General features: G+C 39.0%; 1 protein-coding gene across 2 annotated transcripts in view; it reads left to right on the top strand.

The window, feature by feature from the left end:
* The window catches only part of wdr20a (WD repeat domain 20a), a 51172-nt gene extending 30588 nt beyond the window's left edge, over positions 1-20584 (top strand). Inside the window, exons 3-4 of one of the 2 annotated variants that reach the window (XM_055641120.1) lie at positions 7624-8910; positions 19213-20584. In XM_055641120.1, the coding sequence (XP_055497095.1) occupies positions 7624-8910; positions 19213-19263 (1338 nt within the window). In that variant the 3' untranslated portion in view covers positions 19264-20584. The remainder of the gene's footprint in view (positions 1-7623; positions 8911-19212) is intronic. The other variant, XM_055641121.1, reaches the window with a different exon arrangement.
* Positions 20585-20765: the final 181 nt, after the last annotated feature.

Below are 20765 nucleotides of genomic sequence, written 5' to 3'. Positions count from 1 at the left end.
CAGACAGCGCTCCCCCGCTTTCCCTGGCCCCCGCCTTTGCGGTGTGTGTGTGCGTGTCGGTCGATCCAGATCGAGGTTTCAACGCTGACGGTCGATCCAGCTCGAGGTTTTCCAGGCGAGTGCCCTCGAGCTTGAAGGTCGAAGACACTCTTCTTAAATCGCGGATTAGGTCGCCGCAGTGGGACAGCCCCTTGACAGATCAAGTATTTGTCAATCTCCACTTTAAAAAATACCCAAAGACTTGGCCTGCACAGCCGTCTGTGTATTTAAAATCATTTAGGCTCCAGTATGTGCTTTGTGATTTTTTTAAATTTTTTTTTATTTGAGGTACAGTGCCCTCCATAATGTTTGTGACAAAGACCCATTATTTATTTATTTGCCTCTGTACTCCACAATTTGAGATTTGTAATAGAGAAAAAAAAATCATGTGGTTAAAGTGTGTTAATGTGGTTAAATCACATGTTGTTAATGTGGTTAAAACTGTCAGATTTTAATAAAGGCCATTTTTACACATTTTGGTTGCACCATGTAGAAATTACAGCTGTGTTTATACATAGCCCCCCCCATTTCAGGGCACCATAATGTTTGGGACACATGGCTTCACAGGTGTTTGTAATTGCTCAGGTGTGTTTAAATGCCTCCTTAATGCAGGTATAAGAGAGCTCTCAGCACCTAGTCTTTCCTCCAGTCTTTCCATCACCTTTTATTGCAGTTTATCAACATGAGGACTAAAGTTGTGCCAATGAAAGTCAAAGAAGCCATTATGAGACTGAGAAATAAGAATAAAACTGTTAGAGACATCAGTCAAACCTTAGGCTTACCAAAATCAACTGTTTGGAACATCATTCGGAAGAAAGAGAGCACTGGTGAGCTTACTAATCACAAAGGGACTGGCAGGCCAAGGAAGACCTTCACAGCTGATGACAGAAGAATTCTCTCTATAATAAAGAAAAATCCCCAAACACCCGTCTGACAGATCAGAAACACTCTTCAGGAGTCGGGTGTGGATTTGTCAATGACCACTGTCCGCAGAAGACTTCATGAACAGAAATACAGAGGCTACACTGCAAGATGCAAACCACTGGTTAGCCGCAAAAATAGATGGCCAGGTTACAGTTTGCCAAGAAGTACTTAAAAGAGCAACCACAGTTTTGGAAAAAGGTCTTGTGGACAGATGAGATGCAGATTAACATATCGGAGTGATGGCAAGAGCAAAGTATGGAGGAGAGAAGGAACTGCCCAAGATCCAAAGCATACCATCTCATCTGTGAAACATGGTGGTGGGGGTGTTATGGCCTGGGCATGTATGGCTGCTGAAGGTACTGGCTCATTTATCTTCATTGATGATACAACTGCTGATGGTAGTAGCATAATGAATTCTGAAGTGTACAGACACATCCTATCTGTTCAAATTCAAACAAATGCCTCAAAACTCATTGGCCGGTGGTTCATTCTACAGCAAGACAATGATCCCAAACATACTGCTAAAGCAACAAAGGAGTTTTTCAAAGCTAAAAAATGGTCAATTCTTGAGTGGCCAAGTCAATCACATTCTGAACCCAATTGAGCATGCATTTTATATGCTGAAGAGAAAACTGAAGGGGACTAGCCCCGAAAACAAACATACGCTAAAGATGGCTGCAATACAGGCCTGGCAGAGCATCACCAGAGAAGACACCCAGCAACTGGTGATGTCCATGATTCGCAGACTTCAAGCAGTCATTGCATGCAAAGGATATGCAACAAAATACTAAACATGACTACTTTAATTTACATGACATTGCTGTGTCCCAAACATTATGGTGCCCTGAAATGGGGGGGGGGGACTATGTATAAACACTGCTGCAATTTCTACATGGTGAAACCAAAATATATAAAAATGGCCTTTATTAAAATCTGACAATGTGCATTTTAACCACATGTGATTTTTTAAAATTTTATTTATTTTCTTTTACAAATCTCAAATTGTGGAGTACAGAGGCAAATAAATCAATGACGGGTCTTTGTCCCAAACATTATGGAGGGCACTTTGCATTATTTGCACATTAGAAAATGAATGCCCGCTAAATTAAATATTTTCCTGATCCTTTTGTGAGATCTGGGGATGGTTTAATAGCTTGGATGAAACATCTGTGTGGTGAATTTCAAGGTTGTGCTGTGTAGTTTGGTGTGGAGGGGGGGGGGAGGAGGAGAAGAAGAATGGAATAATTCCATTGCTGAATGTTTTTTGTAAATGTGATTAAGGTAGTGAATATGAAAATAACACAATTCATTAATAATGACCAATTGGCCTCTTAAATCAAAAATCTGATAAAAATGGTGGCGTCATTTTACTTGAACAAGAATGGCCGCACCCAGAAATGGACTATTTACTTTGGGTGGAGGATGAAGCATCCCATAGCAAGCAAGTCGTCATGGATGCGTGCCTCAGAGTACCAAATCATTGGAAAGTCAAATCATCTTTTGTAGCGTGGTGAAAGTTTAAGGTTAGAAACAAGGTTGGAAATAGTGTCGAGCCTTTAGAAAAACATACTTAAAAGAAGTAAGTAGCGAAAATAGATTGTGTTCAGTAATATATTGCAATGAGTATAAGGAAAAAAAAGATTTGGCTGAAGTAAACAAGTCTAACAATAATTCTGGGCATGGACTTGAATGTTTTAAATAAACATTTCTTCATAACATAATATGCAGTTTATGATGAAGATGCATGCACATATGAGTAGGAATAGACATGCTAAACAGTTGAAAACTGGAAATGAAGCACAGGATTAAACTACAGGCAATAGCATGCCTCAATCTGTGCTCAAGTAAAGCTAAGGTAGTGCTGTACAAAACTAACTGAGCAACCAATAGCATTACACTGAATCTCAGGAACAGTCACTAACATAATCGACACTGAGGGATAATAAAGCATTGTTTGTGCATGTGTGTGTTACTAACAGCCGTGTGTGCTGATAACCTGGGGAAATATCTGCTGCTCCCCCTGCAATGAATTGCCCCCATTGTTTGGTAGGGAGATGAACCTGTGGCAAGCGATAGCTGATTGGGGAAAGCGGCATGGCATTTCTGTGTGAAAATGTGGGGAGCTGGCCTGTTGGAGGTGATGCAACTGCTGTCTTCTCTTGTTTGCCACCCCAGAAATTAATCTATGGCAACTTGCTCAAGGGACAACGTTAGCCATTGCCTTCTCTTCCATTCCTTTCCATTGAGCTGTCATTGTTTCTTTGTTTTGTGAGTGCAAGTTGAGGGCAGGGATTTGAACTGCCCTCCAGTACAGGAGCAATGTCAAATCTGTACTCTCCAGATTTGTGCTTCCTGGGCATTCCTCATAGCAATCCGGAGCTAATTAAGTAAGTAGGTTTATTGGCCAAGTATTCACATACAAGGAATTTGCCTTGGTGCTCCGCCCACAAGTAACAACATGACATACAGTGACAATTACGAATGACTCCGAAAACACTAAACATTAATAATAATAAAACATTAATGATAAAACACCATTGATCAAGCATGTGAACCAACAAAATACCAGGTCAAAGGGAGGATACAGATTTTTGGCTGTTTAGTAGAGCAACTACTCGTGGATAAAAACTGTTTTTATGTCTGGCTGTGGCAGCTTTGAAAATTATTTTACTTTTAAAAGATAACATTAGGTAACAATTGGATAGAGAATAAAATGCACGTTTATTTTTACTTCAAATCTCTGAACTCCCTTGAAATTACAATGACACCAAATTAATTGTTATGTACCCGAGAATTTACTAAGTAATAATTTAAAGTACGGTACGCTATCTAACTCTTTTTGTGTCTGATCCAAAATCTCAGTCAGATCCAGGCAACGCACTGTAACATTTAATGGCCGTGTCACTGACTGCATCATCAGCGTCAACTTCATATTTTCAATACTAAACTTTGCCTTTGTGGAAATGTTGAAGTTCCTGCCTGGTTCCTGCAAATGACACCATCATATAAATGTTTAAGAAAGAACTGCAGATGCTGGAAGGTAGACAAAAATGCTGGAGAAACTCAGTGGGTGATGCAGCATCTATGGAGCGAAGGAATAGGTGACGTTTCGGGTCGAGACAACTTCTTCAGACTGATGTGGAGGGGGAACGGGAAGAAGAAAGGAAGAGGCGGAGACAGTGGGCTGTGGGAGAGCTGGGAAGAGGAGGGGAATGAGGGAGAAAGCAAGGACTGCCTGAAATTGGAGAAGTCAATGTTCATACTGCTGGGGTGTAAACTACCCAAGCAAAATATGAGGTGCTGTTCCTCCAATTTGCTGTGGGACTCACTCTGGCCATGGAGGAGGCCCAGGACAGAAAGGTCGGATTCAGAATGTGAGGGGGTTGAAGTGCTGAGCCACCGGGAGATCAGGTTGGTTAATGCAAACTGAGAGGAGGTGTTGGGCGAAGCGATCGCCCAGCCTTCCTCACCTGGAACGACTGCTTGGGTCCTTGTACGGGGTCGAGGGGGGAGGTAAAGCGACAAGTGTAGCATTTCCTGCGGTTGCAGGGGAAAGTACCAGGGGAGAGGGGGTGGTTTGGGTGGGAAGGGACAAAATGACCAGGGAGTTACGGAGGGAGCAGTCTCTGCGGAAAGCTGACGGGAGGAGATGGGAAGATGTGGCCAGAGGTAGGATCCTGTTGGAGGTGGTGAAAATATCGGAGGATTATCTGTTGTAATGGTGACCTTTCTGTCCTGGGCCTCCTCCATGGCCAGAGTGAGTCCCACCGCAAATTGGAGGAGCAGCTCCTCATGTTTCTCTTGGGCAGTTGACACCCCAGCGGTGTGACCATTGACCTCCAATTTCAGGTAGCCGTTTTCTCCCGCCTTCCCCTCCCCTTCCCAGCTCTCCCACAGACCACTGTCTCCGCCTCTTCCTTTCTTGTTCCCACCCTACCCCCACATCAGTCTGAAGAAGGGTCTTGACCCGAAATGTCTCCATAGATGCTGCCTCGCCCGCTGAGTTTCTCCAGCATTTTTGTCTACCATCATATTAATGTATCAGGGAAGTTTGTTTCAGCAATCACTTAAAAAGGAAATATTTTCATCACGCACTCATTCTAAAGTGTTAAACAAAATTAAATGACCGCCAAATAGATTAAACATTTACATCTCTGGTATACTAGGGAACCTCCAGCCTGAGTCGTTTGCCAAACGCTACCTTCTGACCACTTATTGGAAATGTTTTCCCCTTGAACTCCCTAATGAGCTTATTAGTATCTTTATTTGTGTACGTTCCTAAGTTTTGCCTCCCAGTGGAAACCTCTCTTATATTACCTCCAAATGCATTTGTAATCTTAAAGGTCCCCATTGGATCAACCCTCAGTCTTTTCTTGGGAAAGGCCAGCCTTTTCAATTCTCGGTTATGGCTTAATTCAAGTAAATCATTTCTGCACCACCTCCAGCCCCTCTGTTGCAAAATGAAGGGAGCTGTAGCTGTTGATTTGCAAGGGAATGGCTGCTATTCAGCTGCTGGAAGGTAAGCAACTCCTGCACCTGGGCAGTCCAGGCCTAAGGCCAGGAAGAACTGAGTGACAGAGATCAGCGCCCAATCTTATTAGATGTTCACGGCATTGCCCTGCCATCTGCCTCTATAATTCTACTTCACCCGGCACAGGAATAGAATTCCCATTCATTCGCATGAGAGTTGATGACCTGGAGGTTAGAATGCAAAAGATTGGGTGTGCTTTTTATAATCAATAAGTTGGTTAAGCTTTCAGGAAGATAAAGTTCTGCCCCCAGTTTTGCTTCAGGTTGAGGGCAGTCAGGGTGTTTGAGACATCAGTGATATGCTGGTTGGTGCCTCTTCTAACCTTGTCACTTAACTTTGGGTTGGGAGTCCCAGGACCATAGGATCCATATGCCTGAGCCAAGTTGGAAAAGGCATTGGGAAAGAAGGTTGGGGAGGAGAACATCTGGATGTTGGCTAAATTCTGTCCCTGATGCAAGTGGTCACAATACTTCAAATATGGTGTGTTATGCGAGTTTAATATTTCAAATTTCAAACTCTCTTTAATTTGTACTTTGCTTCTGTTTTTTTAGCCAGCTTGGTATCCATTCTGCTACGTGTCTCATTACGACATTAATTCCTTTGTGTAGAAAGGAATTGTAGATGCTGGTTTACGCCGAAGATAGACACAAAATGCTGGAGTAACTCAGTGGGACAGGCAGCATCTCTGGAGAGAAGGGATGGGTGACGTTTCAGGTCAAGACCCTTCTTCAGACTCGGTCTCGACCTGAAACGTCACCAATTAATTCATTTATGTTTGCAAGAGAGTGACAAATCCCATCAGATCGGCAGATCAAGATACTAAAATGATCAACTGGTGACTCTGTACATTAAACGATGGAGTAGCCTAGATGGAGCTCATGGAAAGGGTGCTCAGTGGCCAGTGAAGGTGATGCATTGGTGGTGCATCTTTAGGAGTTATTGGGCATGCGTAATAACTTGGGATTGTAAAGCAGCTAACATACCTCAGACCCCATTTTAAGAAGGAGTTCTACAACAATTGCAAATGTTTTTTTCATGTAATTGGTCTGTGGGGGAAAAAATTAACATTCCTCAAAGGAATTCTTCCGATGAGCTGCTGGAAAATTGCTACACCATGAATCTACACGTTATGGTAACATAAAGTGAATAAAATCCTATTTAAGTAAAGAAATCCAATGGCTGTTGAAGCAGGAAACACATTGTTGTAAAACGACACTGGCTGGCTTCATTGTTGTGTATACAAATAATTTCAAACAAAGCTAATAGTTTGCAGCTGACATCCTGTCAGAGGCAGGTTATGCAAACATTAGGCAATAGGCAGAGTTCAAACCTATCCAGGTCTTTATTTTTAAATGAGTTAATGGGCAGGAAATGAAGTTTCAATGTGCATATATTTTGTGAGACTAGAAGTGGGTTAGAGTGGGAGTAGAACTGCTTCTTGGCTTTAAGAAACATTAAAAAATAAGCAGCATATATCTCACAGCGTGTGTGAGCAAGACCTTGCATTCACATACAGGAATATTCTGAAAGTTGACACCATCCCTCAAACATTGAAGGGCAGGCAGGAAAGGACAGTTTAATTGACACTTTAAACATAAAAGCAAGGAGACATTGAAGGAAATGAAATTGTTTATTCTTGGGGAAGATATCATTCCATACAAGCAACAATTTTAATTGGACACATAGATCAAGCTATGATGAAATGTTTGAATAATTCTGAGCAATGGGATCCTGAAGACTAATTCTTGGGAGAGATTAAGAGATGAAAGACTTGGTTACATATCAAGTCCTGACAGTTTTTTCTGGCTATTGTTCTCAATATGAATTGTTAAATGTGTTAAATAAATCCTGGGCACGTCTGAGATTTTAAGCTATTTATTTAAAATTAAATTGACATGCCTATGTCCTTTTATGCAACATTCAATAATAAGTAGTTCATTGTTCTAATTATCGAAATATATAGCAGTCAGTGTTTGAAATTGGCTCTTATGTTTTTAAAAACACTTTAAAAGATGTTTGTGGGGGAAATGGAATAACTTCAGATTTATGATCCATGTTATCTTTGCTTCAATGCAGTTTTGAAGATACAGAATTGCAAAACTATTAATTGGTTTGTCTTTTTTCCTCAGAGGTTAATAGACAAGTCACGTGTTACTTGTGTAAAATGGGTGCCTGGCTCGGAAAGCCTCTTCTTAGTATCACATTCCAGCGGCAGTATGTACTTGTATAATGTGGAGCACTCCTGTGGGACCGCTGCACCGCATTATCAGCCACTGAAACAAGGAGACAATTACACGGTTCACACTTGCAAAAGCAAATCTACAAGAAACCCTTTGCTGAAATGGACAGTTGGTGAGGGGGCACTAAATGAATTTGCATTCTCGCCTGATGGAAAGTACCTTGCTTGTGTGAGTCAGGATGGATATCTTCGTGTATTTAACTTTGATTCGGTTGAATTGCATGGCACAATGAAAAGTTACTTTGGAGGACTGCTTTGTGTGTGTTGGAGTCCAGATGGAAAATATATTGTAACGGGTGGAGAAGATGATCTGGTGACTGTGTGGTCTTTTATTGATTGTCGTGTAATAGCCAGGGGACATGGACACAAATCGTGGGTCAGTGTTGTTGCATTCGACCCGTATACCACTAGCGTAGAAGAAAATGACCCTATGGAGTTCAGTGGAAGTGATGAGGATTTCCAAGACCAAATACACTTTGGCAGAGATCGGGCAAATAGTACACAATCTAGGTTGTCCAAAAGGAATTCTACAGACAGTCGCCCCGTGAGTGTCACTTATAGGTTTGGCTCTGTGGGCCAAGACACACAGCTGTGTTTATGGGATCTAACGGAAGACATCCTGTTCCCTCATCAACCCCTCTCACGTGCTCGGACACACACAAATGTGATGAATGCCACAAGTCCATCAGCTGGAAATGTTACAGCCAGTACTGGAAGCAATGGCAACAACAGCATCACGACAACACCCGGCAACTCCTTACCTCCTCCTCTTCCTCGATCAAATAGCCTACCGCACTCTGCCGTTACGAATGCCAGTAACAAAAGCAGTGTGATGGATGGTGCAATTGCTTCAGGAGTCAGTAAATTTGCAACGTTATCACTACATGACCGCAAGGAAAGACACCATGAGAAGGATCATAAACGGAATCACAGCATGAGCCACATCTCCAGCAAGAGCAGTGACAAATTAAACCTAGTCACCAAAACTAAAGTAGACTCGGCCAAGACTCTGGGAACTAATCTCTGCCCTAGAATGGATGATGTACCCTTGTTAGAGCCTCTTATCTGTAAAAAGATAGCACATGAAAGACTGACTGTTTTAATATTTCTTGAAGACTGTATAGTCACTGCCTGTCAGGAAGGATTTATTTGCACATGGGCAAGGCCTGGTAAAGTGGTAAGTCTGAGCTCTTAGACCTAAGTTTTATAATATATATATAAATAAAAAATCTCTTCCTCTTTAGAGCAAATTTATTATTTTCAAAAGTGACTTTTTTTTACCATAATGGATTCCTTTTCACAGGCACTATCAAGTCCAAAATTAATATGAATTGCTCAAGAAAATTATACTGTAGTAACTTTTTTTTTTAAAGCAATGCTTGATATTGCCAGACAAAAAATCAGTTCTGTGACATTAGCTAATAAATGATTAATGCGATAAGTTAGTATTTTAAATTGCAAAGTGAAAACTTGTGAGGTTTTTTTTCATCAATCAGACCTGGAACCTCAGTTCCAGATTGTACAGGGGTAATGAAAACATAATCTTCCAAAAGCATTGGACCATCTTTTATTCTTATTAACATTAATATGGTTTTTAGATTTACTACATCCCATTGATTTCATTTCCTCTTCCCCATCCACCCCTTCCTTATGGGATAGGCTTATGGGGATACTTCACCTTGCAATCACACATCAATTTTGTGTGTGTGTGAATATGTGAAAAGCTTCATTTTTAAAATAAAGGTTAAGTGCTTTTAAATGGAATAATGTGTATAATATTTTTGTCTTTAAACATGGGTATATTTATAATTTCCTGTATTAACTCATTGTACATCTCTGTAAAAAGTTGTGCATGTTTCAATGATCTGCTGCGTACCAGAACAGTCCACAATTTTGAGTGGAATTTGGTGAGGTGTAAATATTTCTAATTTGGGTCGGATAAGAGCCAGTGAATACTGCTGGTGTGAATTAAATAGATATATCTTGTACATAAATGTTGTTGTTTCAGTTCTTCTGACTGTGGTAACAAGGTTTAGAATAACTGTTATAACATCTGAAAGTGAACATTTATTGAATCTAGGGTTACAAGTTTGGTAGTCATTAACACTGTGGTCTTGTGCATGTTTTTTAATGCATTGTTTGGAATCTTGTATCAGTACAGAAAAACTGCACAGTTAACTGTTTTAAAAAAAAAAAAAAAAAAAAAAATCAGATTTCTCTTTCCCGACTAATAAAATGCTGACTGCACCATTTCAGCTTTCATTATGTTAGAAGCATGCTAACAATCATAGATCTTCAAATTTTAGTAAATTTAATAACTTCCTGTGAAGTGCAAAGATTGCTTTGGAAAAACTGGGAAAGCTTATACCATTAAGATTTTAAAAAAATCTTAAATCTTCACTTATTAATTAAAAATAATATGCCATTGAATTTGATCTTTGGAAGCAATTAATTATTTTAACACAACCAAATTCAATCGTTACTGCAGTGAGTATGGAGTCTCCTATCTGTAAATTTCATGCAAGCATTTTCTAATCCAATAAAGAGGAGTTGTGGAGAAGTATCAGATATATTAATTACGATGATAAAAATCATTATTTTAAGATGCTTTTAATTTTACCATTAATTTTTATTTAAATTAGCCTTTGGGCTAAAGACTTTGTCTCCTTTTGATGAACTGTTTACTTTGCAATAATGTTTGATTTAATGGGGACAATGTCCAGGCAACCAACTTCTCTGTTGTATAAAATTACAGCTTCCAAATTTGTAAATGAATTTCTGAAAAGATTCCAAATTTATATTCTAGTTTTCATTACACAGCCTCGGGATTCGGGAGCCTGCTGTCACAACTGATCTAGATTAACATTTCTTATTGGGTTGCTTGGATTAAAGAGGCACTGAGTTGAACAAGCTATAGATGGTGCATTATCCAAAATACGTTGTTTTCTGGAGTCCATGTAATTAAATATTTAATCCAATTTCAAAATGAATTGGCAACTTGGATTTTATGAACTCATTGGAATTACAAACTAAGATGCGGATTTTAGGATAACGTATGTCAGCAATTATTTGGTGGGTAGCAATCTCACTTAAACTGGAAGGTTATGGCTTCAAGTCCCACAATAATCGAAGGTACGAAGATATCCCATGCTGTCATTATGCGACTTGGATGTTAAACCAATGTCCATGTTATGTTTACTCTAAGATGTACCAAGGAACTAAATGCCAAGACTTTGAAGTGTGCTATATAAATGTCTATACTTTGTGCTGTTAATATTCTATGATTTCATTTTACCTTAATCTATTTCCTTGAAAAGCTAACCAAATAAGTGTTTATCGATCCGCCCCAGTTTCCTTACCTGAAAAGATTTCCTTTTTTTTCTTAAAAAGAGCGTGAGTGTGCTATCATTTTATCTTATACTTCAGTTGCCCTTGAGATGCTGGCATTGAACCATGATTGTGAACACTGCAGTCTCTGTGGTTAAAGTACTGGCGTAGTCTTGAGACTACGGGAGCTCTAGCGTTTTGACATGCTAGTGCACATGGCTCGGATTAACTTGGGAGATGCTGGTAGTTATGTATGTATGTTGCTTTCATATTTATAGGTGATCTGTGAGGTGCTGTTGAACCATAGTCAGAATGGAGGATATGAATATTTACATTGGCGGACACTGTGCCATCAGGCAGGCTCTCTCTTGGATGATGTCCAACTTTATTGTCATTAGAGATGAATACTTCTGGATAGGTTTAGAATACTCCATCAGAATTATGTCTTTTTGTGCCTGGTAATTCAGGTTTGTGGAATAGAGGGGAAGTGGGTAAGGAGCTGGGTTGTCAGGAAGAGCATCACGCATCTCAGTACAGAAGTCTAGCCTTGTAGGTTCACTTTTTGCCAGAATGGGTCGTAAATGGAAGTATGGGCCAGCGGCACCTGGGTTAGTGAGGTGTATAGCTCCACATCTCTAGCACGTCAGATTGAAGGATTGTGAAATAAACAGCCCAAGATCAGAAAGGGTTAGTACAACGCGTGCATTTGATGGGAAGTTAAGTACAAAAAATTAGAGAAAGAGATTGGATTGACAGAAGGCAGAAAAAGTATTCAAAAATTATAATTGAAACAATAATTCCAACATTTAAAATCAGATTGTTGGCAGTGACTGATATTTATCATATAAATGATAAATTGATAAATACAGTTTTAACAACAAGAAGGTGATGAATTTGTTTTCTGCACATTACACTGGTGCAGCAATTTTGCATTTCAGTGGGGAGGCACTCACCGAGATCCCACTTTAATAATGGTTTAGTGCATCCATGGAGCCTCTGGATTTTTCACATTTGCTTTTCTCTGAGAATGTAATGTGATGTTTAATCAGTAAAACTAAAAGACATTTGGACAAGTACGTGGGTAGGAGTAGTTTGAGGGATATGGGCCAAATGCAGGACAATGGTTGGCATCTTAGTGGGCATAGGTGAGGTGGTCAGAAGAGCTTGTTTTTGTGCTGCATAACTCTTAAGACCAAATGTCCTGCTTTTCATAAACATCTTTTGACCTTTAATTATTGCCGTGTGATCTCATCCATTCTTCTGCTTATGTCATAGATATTGTCAGTTTTAACAAATTATTATTGTCTATATATTTTTCAAGGAAGCTTCAAGTAAACTAATCACAAAGAGTGCAGGTGAAGCCACAGTTTCACTGGTAGCTGCTTTGGAATGATGAAAGTTGTGACTTAAGTCAACTGATGACAAAATTAGTGTTCATTTTTAATACAGCAGCGGTAAATGTAATGAGCATCCCAAGGCACATGTTGGTCTGTCTATTATAGTTGCAGAAAGACAAATAAAGCTAAAAATAACATTTTCTTAGAGCTTATGCTGCTGGGATATTGTAAACTGAGTGTTGAGAAAATGAGTACAAGTGTACATTGAAATTTGTATCAGTCAATATAATTCTACACTCCTTTGACCTAATTATTGATCTCTTCAATATTTAGGACAATTATAATTAAGTTCACACTCTTAATATTTCTCCACCTCCATTACTTCTTGTCGTATAAAACACTTTGCAGCACTACATGGTTTTGCCAGCCTTACTTACCTCTAGTGCTGGATGTAGCCTGCTTTTAAAATGCTCAATCAAGAGCACTTTATGGCTGATATAATTTTGATATTTGTGGGAAATTGGTCAGGGATCATTTTTCCTTTGTTTACAAATTAATTTGTTTAATGTAACGGCTTTTTATTTAACTGTTTACTTCATATTCTTACAGTGGCTGACCACTATCATTAATTTAGCTTGGGGTTTAGCTTTCATAAGTCATAGGGGCAAAGTAAGGCCATTCGGCCCATCAAGTCTATGCCATTCTATCATGGCTGATCTATCTCTCCCTCTCAACTCCATTCTCCTGCCTTCTCCCCATAACCTTAGATACGCTTTCTAATCAAGAACCTGCCAATCTCTGCATTAAAAATACCCAATGACTTGACCTCTACAGGTTCTGAGTGGACTTCACATTTCATCTCTTGGCATTTGTACTCATGGCAAAATATGTGTTTCAATAAGTTTTTGTTGAATATTGTTCTTTCCCCTAAGAAAATTATAACTTTTTCTCAACTTAGTGGTTGAGAAAAGCTCTAATTTACTTTTACACACTGACAAACGGAAGTCTTGTCAACTGCATTCCGTGTACCTTTAAAATAAATGTACTGGAGCAAACTGCTTTCAAATGTTGCTTTGTTACTGTGATTCAACATGCAATACTGAATTTTTGCAATGTTGGCTTGCTAAATTTTCCTCAATTCAAATCACGGCCCAATTATTAGATTCACCCAGATTAAGAAAAATATATTAATTATGAGTTGAAAAATTCCATCATTGTGCAGAAAAAAGCGTGGTTAATACAGTATGAAGGGTGAGTAACTGAAAGAGGTTTTAATGTTTCTCCTTCTTTTGAATTTTGACCATTTTGTCACACTTGGCTTGCATTATGAATTATCTGCTTTAATGCTATGAAACACTAACATTATTTAAATATGTGCATGCATCCAGTTTCTGAAGATATTCTGATCCTTCAATAGCTTAAATCTGAGCTGTGGGCTTGTTTTAATGTTCATTCTCATTAGACGTGGACTGCTTCTGTACTCTGACTATGATTCTAGTCATGGTTTTAGTCTTGCACATTGTTAGTCTTGTAAAATCATAAACATTTACAGTGTTCAAGAATGCTAGAATGAACTTTTTAAATGAATCCAACTTCCATTTCTTGGTCCATTGCTCTGTGGGTGAAATGGCAGGCACTTTAAATGTGATGACGCTAACACCTTTTCAGCGAGTGAGTTCCGGAGACCTACACCACCCTTTAATCCTACTACCATTAACTTCATTGAAAAGCCAGAGGTCTGTAAGGAGGAAAAAAAAGAAAATGACAGGCCATTGATCTGAAATGTTAAAACGTGTAAGAAGGAACTGCAGATGCTGGTTTAAATCGAAGATAGACACAAAGCTGGAGCAAGTCGGCAGCACAGGCAGCATTTCTGGAGAGAAGGAATGGGTGACGTTTCGGGTCGACCCAAAACGTCACCCATTCCTTCTCTGTAGAGATGCTGCCTGTGCCGCTTTGCCTATCTACGATCTGAAATGTTAACTCTCGTTATCCAGAGATGCTGCCAGATCTACCAATTTGACTCTAATTTCAGCCTCTCAGTTAAGAGGAATAAGCTGTTATGATAGGCCGTGAAAGGGCATTTTATATTAAACCTCACTTCATTTTCCCTTGTTCTCAAGAAACCAATGCTGATCTAGAGCTAGAGCCTGTGGTAACTATACAGCTGTGTCTTTGTACATCTACACTTTGGTTCACCCTATAACACATTTTAAACAGTTGTGGGGTTATTCCAACTTTGTCAACAAAATAGAGAGAGTACAGAGGAGATTTACTAGAATGTTGCCTGGGTTTCAACAACTAAGTTACGGAGATAGGTTGAATAAGTTAGGTCTTTATTCTCTGGAGCGCAGAAGGTTAAGGGAGGACCTGATAGATGTCTTTAAAATGATGAGAGGGATAGACAGAGTTGATGTGGACAAGCTTTTCCCTTTGAGAATAGGGAAGATTCAAACAAGAGGATATGACTTCAGAATTAAGGGACAGAAGTTTAGGGGTAATATGAGGGGGAACTTCTTTACGCAGAGAGTGGTGGCGGTGTGGAATGAGCTCCCAGTGGAAGTGGTGGAGGCAGGTTCATTGGTATCATTTAAAAATAAATTGGATAGGCATATGGATGAGAAGGGAATGGAGGGTTATGGTACGAGTGCAGGCAGGTGGGACTAAGGGGAACAAAATTTGTTCGGCATGGACTTGTAGGGCCGAGATGGCCTGTTTCCGTGCTGTAATTGTTATTGGTCTTGTGCCTTGGCCAATAAAGGCTAGTAGCTCACAGCACATGTAGAACATCTTATCTTCCCATATCATTTTCTAAAATTTGTGGATATACTTGTTGTGATGCTTCTGTTCCCCTCTAGACTTAATATCCTCTTATTATACTTTAATATTTCTTTATTGTTTGACCCTTCTAAATGCATCACCGCATACTTTTCTGGATTGGCTTTCATCAGGCAGATCTGTGCATTCCTAGCTAGTATCTTCCTGTAAATTATTGCATTTTCTGATACTGACAAACTTTGTGACCTGTCTACTTGCATCCAGTCATTTGTAGACCATAAGTGGCCTATTCTGAGCCCTGCAGAACATGACTGCATACCTACTTCCATTTGCAAGAATTGCCATCCTCTGCTACCCTCTGCTTTCTGCCGTTTAATCCATCATGCCACTTCACTGTGGGATTTTACTTTCTCAATCAATTTGGCATTTGGAATCTTTTCAAGCATTTATTAAAATGCATAAAAATAAGGCAAACGCTCTCCATTCATTGTCATTCCTCAATACGTCAAAGTTTACTTAAGTTAATAAAACATGACATCTCTTTTAAAGATGGATTTGCCCACTAATGTTATGCTGGCTGTAAGGGATAAAGTTGCTTATTTTCAATACATATTCTTCCTCTGTGCCAGTCCATCCCCCTCTTTGAAGACCAGTATTAATTCAATGCTTTACACATCTTTAGCCTCACACTCTATAGCTGAGTTCATCCTACCTCCAAATGCGCCTTGTTGTGACAGCAGCACTGGAATTTGGGAATGTGGAGGTTAGAACATTTAAACTAAACTATGGACAATTTTGTGGCCCAGGGTATAACACCTATTCACTATTTGAACTACAGTCTATAGGAAATGCAGATTTTGTATTCAGCAAAGTTGACGCAAAGCATCAAAAACTGTGGAAATGACAAAAAAAAGTCCTGTATTTATTGCTCAGATCATGGTATACTTGTTGATATGGCCCCTGATTAAATAAATACCCAACTGTTCTATTTGCTGTATATAAAAATTCTATAAATAAATGTCGGCTGAGGGCAAGATTAGCACATTGCACTCCGAGCCACAATTGCAATTTCACTTTACAATTTTGAATTTAATCTTGCATATCAAGAATCGCTAACCACCGAAGCTCACGAGGAACAGCTTAACCAATGCAGATTATCAGCCATACATGCGCTGCCCAGGTTACAGTAGGGTTCTGTTCCTGCCAGCTGTTCATAACCCGAACAGTTTGTATATCAGAAATGCAGCAACACAGTAATGCATTTAAATAAAATCGTGAGGCCCCCAAGGGCAATGTGTGGTTATCAGGGGCCTTTAACTTGGCCAGATTTCTCTGCAAGATGCAATCACATTGGTGTTGCAGGAAAACGATTAGCCATATTTATATTTATTTAATGCCTGTGCACTGTGGTATAAAGACTGCTTGGTGAAGGTAGAACATGTACTGTGATCCCAACCTGGCAGCACAATTCCCACAGGGCAGAAGATAAAGAAAGTTTCACATATCTTCCTCTGGTTGACCTCAGCAATACCATACTAACCGAACATCGCTGGTATGTGATTTGGTCGTGGATTCTTTACCCGTTCAACTTGGTTCTAATATAGTTCCAATTGATCTTGACATCATAAAGTAAACTGATCTGAGACACTCCCATGGTCTGCATCCCGTGATGAGTTGGCATAAATAAATTGGCATTAATTTCCAAAGGAGGAAAAAGCCTAAGACTCTTCTAATGGCTTGGATGCACATGTTTATTTTTCCAGGATAAGAATTATTACTAATTCTATGAATGAATGGGCTGAATTTTATCTTTCTATCAACTTGATTCTGCTGCCATGTATGAGTAAATTTCAGCAAAACTGCGGTTTGCAAAGGAAAATGATTTTTTTAATTTGCCTGTTGACATGGGCTTATCTATTCCACTAACACGGACAGATAGTTTGCCATTCAACACCAATTTGTGTAGGAAATACAAAACAATTTATTTTGTGGTTGATATTTGGGAATAATCAACTTTAAATGATTTTTGTATGCTCAGGATGAGCAATGTATTGGTAGTTCAAACTACATTTACAGTGGCTTGCAAAAGTATTCATATCCCTTGAACTTTTCCACATTTTGTCATGTTACAACCACAAACGTAAATGTATTTTATTGGGATTTTATGTGATAGACCAACACAAAGTGGTGCATAATTGTGAAGTGGAAGGGAAATGATACGTGGTTTTCAAATTTTTTTACAAATAAAAAACTGAAAAGTGTGGCGTGCAAAAGTATTCAGCCCCCCTCGGTCAATACTTTGTAGAACCACCTTTCGCTGCAATTGCAGCTGCAAGTCTTTTGGGGTATGTCTACCAGCTTTGCACATCTAGAGACTGAAATTTTTGCCCATTCTTCTTTGCAAAATAGCTCAAGCTCAGTCAGATTGGATGGAGAGCGTCTGTGAACAGCAATTTTCAAGTCTTGCCAGAGATTCTCAATTGAATTTAGGTCTGGACTTTGACTGGGCCATTCGAACACATGAATATGCTTTGATCTAAACCATTCCATTGTAGCTCTGGCTGTATGTTTAGGGTCGTTGTCCTGCTGGAAGGTGAACCTCCGCCCCAGTCTCAAGTCTTTTGCAGACTCTAACAGGTTTTCTTCCAAGATTGCCCTGTATTTGGCTCCATCCATCTTCCCATCAACTCTGACCAGCTTCCCTGTCCCTGCTGAAGAAAAGCATCCCCACAGCATGATTCTGCCACCACCATGTTTCACAGTGGGGATGGTGTGTTCAGGGTGATGTGCAGTGTTAGTTTTCCGCCACACATAGCGTTTTGCATTTAGGCCAAAAACTTCAATTTTGGTCTCATCTGACCAGAGCACCTTCCTCCACATGTTTGCTGTGGCAAACTGCAAACGGGACTTCTTATGGCTTTTTTTCAACAATGGCTTTCTTCTTGCCACTCTTCCATAAAGGCCCGATTTGTGGAGTGCACGACTAATAGTTGTCCTGTGGACAGATTCTCCCACCTGAGCTGTGGATCTCTGCTGCTCCTCCAGAATTACCATGGGCCTCTTGGCTGCTTCTCTGACCAATGCTCTCCTTGCCCGGCCTGTCAGTTTAGGTGGACGGCCATGTCTTGGTAGGTTTGCAGTTGTGCCATACTCTTTCCATTTTCGGATGATGGATTGAACAGTGCTCCGTGAGATGTTCAAAGCTTGGGATATTTTTTTATAACCTAACCCTGCTTCAAACTTCTCCACAACTTTATCCCTAACCTGTCTGGTGTGTTCCTTGGGCTTCATGATGCTGTTTGTTCACTAATGTTCTCTAACAAACCTCTGAGGCCTTCACAGAACAGCTGTATTTATACTGAGATTAGATTACACACAAGTGGACTCTATTTACTAATTAGGTGACTTCTGAAGGCAATTAGTTGCACTGGATTTTATTTAGGGGTATCGGAGTAAAGGGGGCTGAATACTTTTGCACGCCACACTTTTCAGTTTTTTATTTGTAAAAAAATTTGAAAACCATGTATGATTTTCCTTCCACTTCACAATTATGCACCACTTTGTGTTGGTCTATCACATAAAATCCCAATAAAATACATTTACGTTTGTGGTTGTAACGTGACAAAATGTGGAAAAGTTCAAGGGGTATGAAAACTTTTGCAAGCCACTGTATATGTGTTCTAATATGGTTACCCTGGTGTAAAATGTTCAAATGATTTGTTAGTTAAGTGTACAACAAGTCATTGATTATCAAATGGAACCAATTGGAATACTGAAATATAATAGTAATTTCAATGCAAATATTTTAGTGCTGGCATTAGACTTGATGAATTAGTTTATTTGTTTTCATTTGCATTTTCAAGTTCACATTATAAAAAGTTTGATTCATCAGATTCTCAATTGGGTTAAAGTTCCAATTTTACCTGTACCATTATGCCTCATCAGAAGACTTGAAACACCTTAGTAGGTGAGAAAAATTAATTAATGTTTGGTGTAAAGTGTCAACGGTATAACAATATGAAATGCTATGTTTACAGGGCTTGTCGTCCCAAAACCAAGCCAATTCGCCGAGTGGGACTGTAGTATAGCTGTGGCACTACCGCTTGCAAACCTTCGCTACAGGATGAGGAGTAATGACATTGGAGCCAGGAGCTGGTCTTCAGCCACAGCGCTTTTCAAATTTAATTATAGTAGTGTTTTTGTTCAGGATTCTGCTGTGAATTGTGTAGAGCTAACACTGGGGAACAATGTTGACTGCAAACTGTTGACATGGGCTTATCTATTCCACTAACACAGACAACTGCTAACGGCCAAGGACCTATTCCCTTGGTGATAGCAGTTTTAAAAAATAAACCAAAAAACGTTTTTTAAAATCTTAACTTTCGTTTTTTTTTTTTTTTTTTCCCCCCCCCCCCCCCCCCAGAGTTGATGTAGTTTAATTAAATGTAAAGTGAATATATATTAAAACAAAGCTATTCTATTCGCAGTACATCAACTCTGAATTTGTATCTCACCTTTGCACTGATTTTTTTTTTTGCTTTTTATTATTAAATTGAAATTGGTTGGAAGGCAGCTTGGAATGCACTCAGTGAATCGAGTCATTACTTTCTAGCTTGAATTTGTGATTCAGGAGATGGATGTTGCAATCATAGATTTATATTAAAATAAAGTTGCACTTAATAGTTTAATGCAAGTAGAGAGATACTCATGGGATGTGCAAAAGCTCCCAGATCAGGTGTGTTGTGGACAAAATAATTTTTTCTGTATCTATTAAACATTTATTTTAATATTGTTTCAAATTGAACCAACAATGTACCATATGTATAAATATTGTTTATGTCCTGGAGCAATGATCAATTACTCTAGTTGAAGTTTTGTTTTAATGAAAGTAGTTTCTAATTCAGAGAATATATACATAATCTTGAATATAGTTCTTCTGTTCATTTTTGGTTGTAAAAAAAAAAAAAGTACATTTGGCTGTAATTAATTTGTTGAATTGTTTGGTACAGCAGAAATCTTTCTATTTAAAAAAAGGAAATTAAGCTTATCATCTGTAGAGTTCTCTATCAGTGAGTATTTTAAATTTCTGAGCTTTGTACTTCTGTGGTTGATGCATCACCAAGGTTCACAAACTAGCACGGGGACCTACTAAATTCCAATTTATAACAGCTACAGTGAGGGATTGGATAATGTATTTTCTTTGTCGGTTAGAATTGCTGGATCATGACAGACCTTCATCAATGTAAAATAATTTAGGATGTGCCAAACGTTTTACATTTGTCATAGTCTAATTAGGAATTGCTCTAGGTTCGGTTATGTTGCATCATTATAAATTTGCTGTACATACCGATGCTTATTTCTTGGAAGAATGTAAAAGTACAGGCAAAGCTTGAATAAATACATTGCGTACTTCTTGATTCATTTTTATTTTTACTTGGGTCTTTTAATGTGTATTTTTTTAAAGTCTGCACTGAGAATTAAATTAAGTTTTTAGTTTGGGACTTTGTGTACGTTTGCTGAATATTAAAAAAAAAAAAAATATGCATCCAGTATGATTATCTAGAATTGGTGCATACAGATCATAATTATA

The sequence above is a fragment of the Leucoraja erinacea genome, chromosome 9 (genome assembly GCF_028641065.1).
Source record: "Leucoraja erinacea ecotype New England chromosome 9, Leri_hhj_1, whole genome shotgun sequence".
In the NCBI taxonomy this organism is placed as follows: domain Eukaryota; kingdom Metazoa; phylum Chordata; class Chondrichthyes; order Rajiformes; family Rajidae; genus Leucoraja; species Leucoraja erinaceus.
The sequence above is the reverse complement of the archived record's forward strand: the minus strand, read 5'-3'. Positions and strand labels throughout refer to the sequence as shown.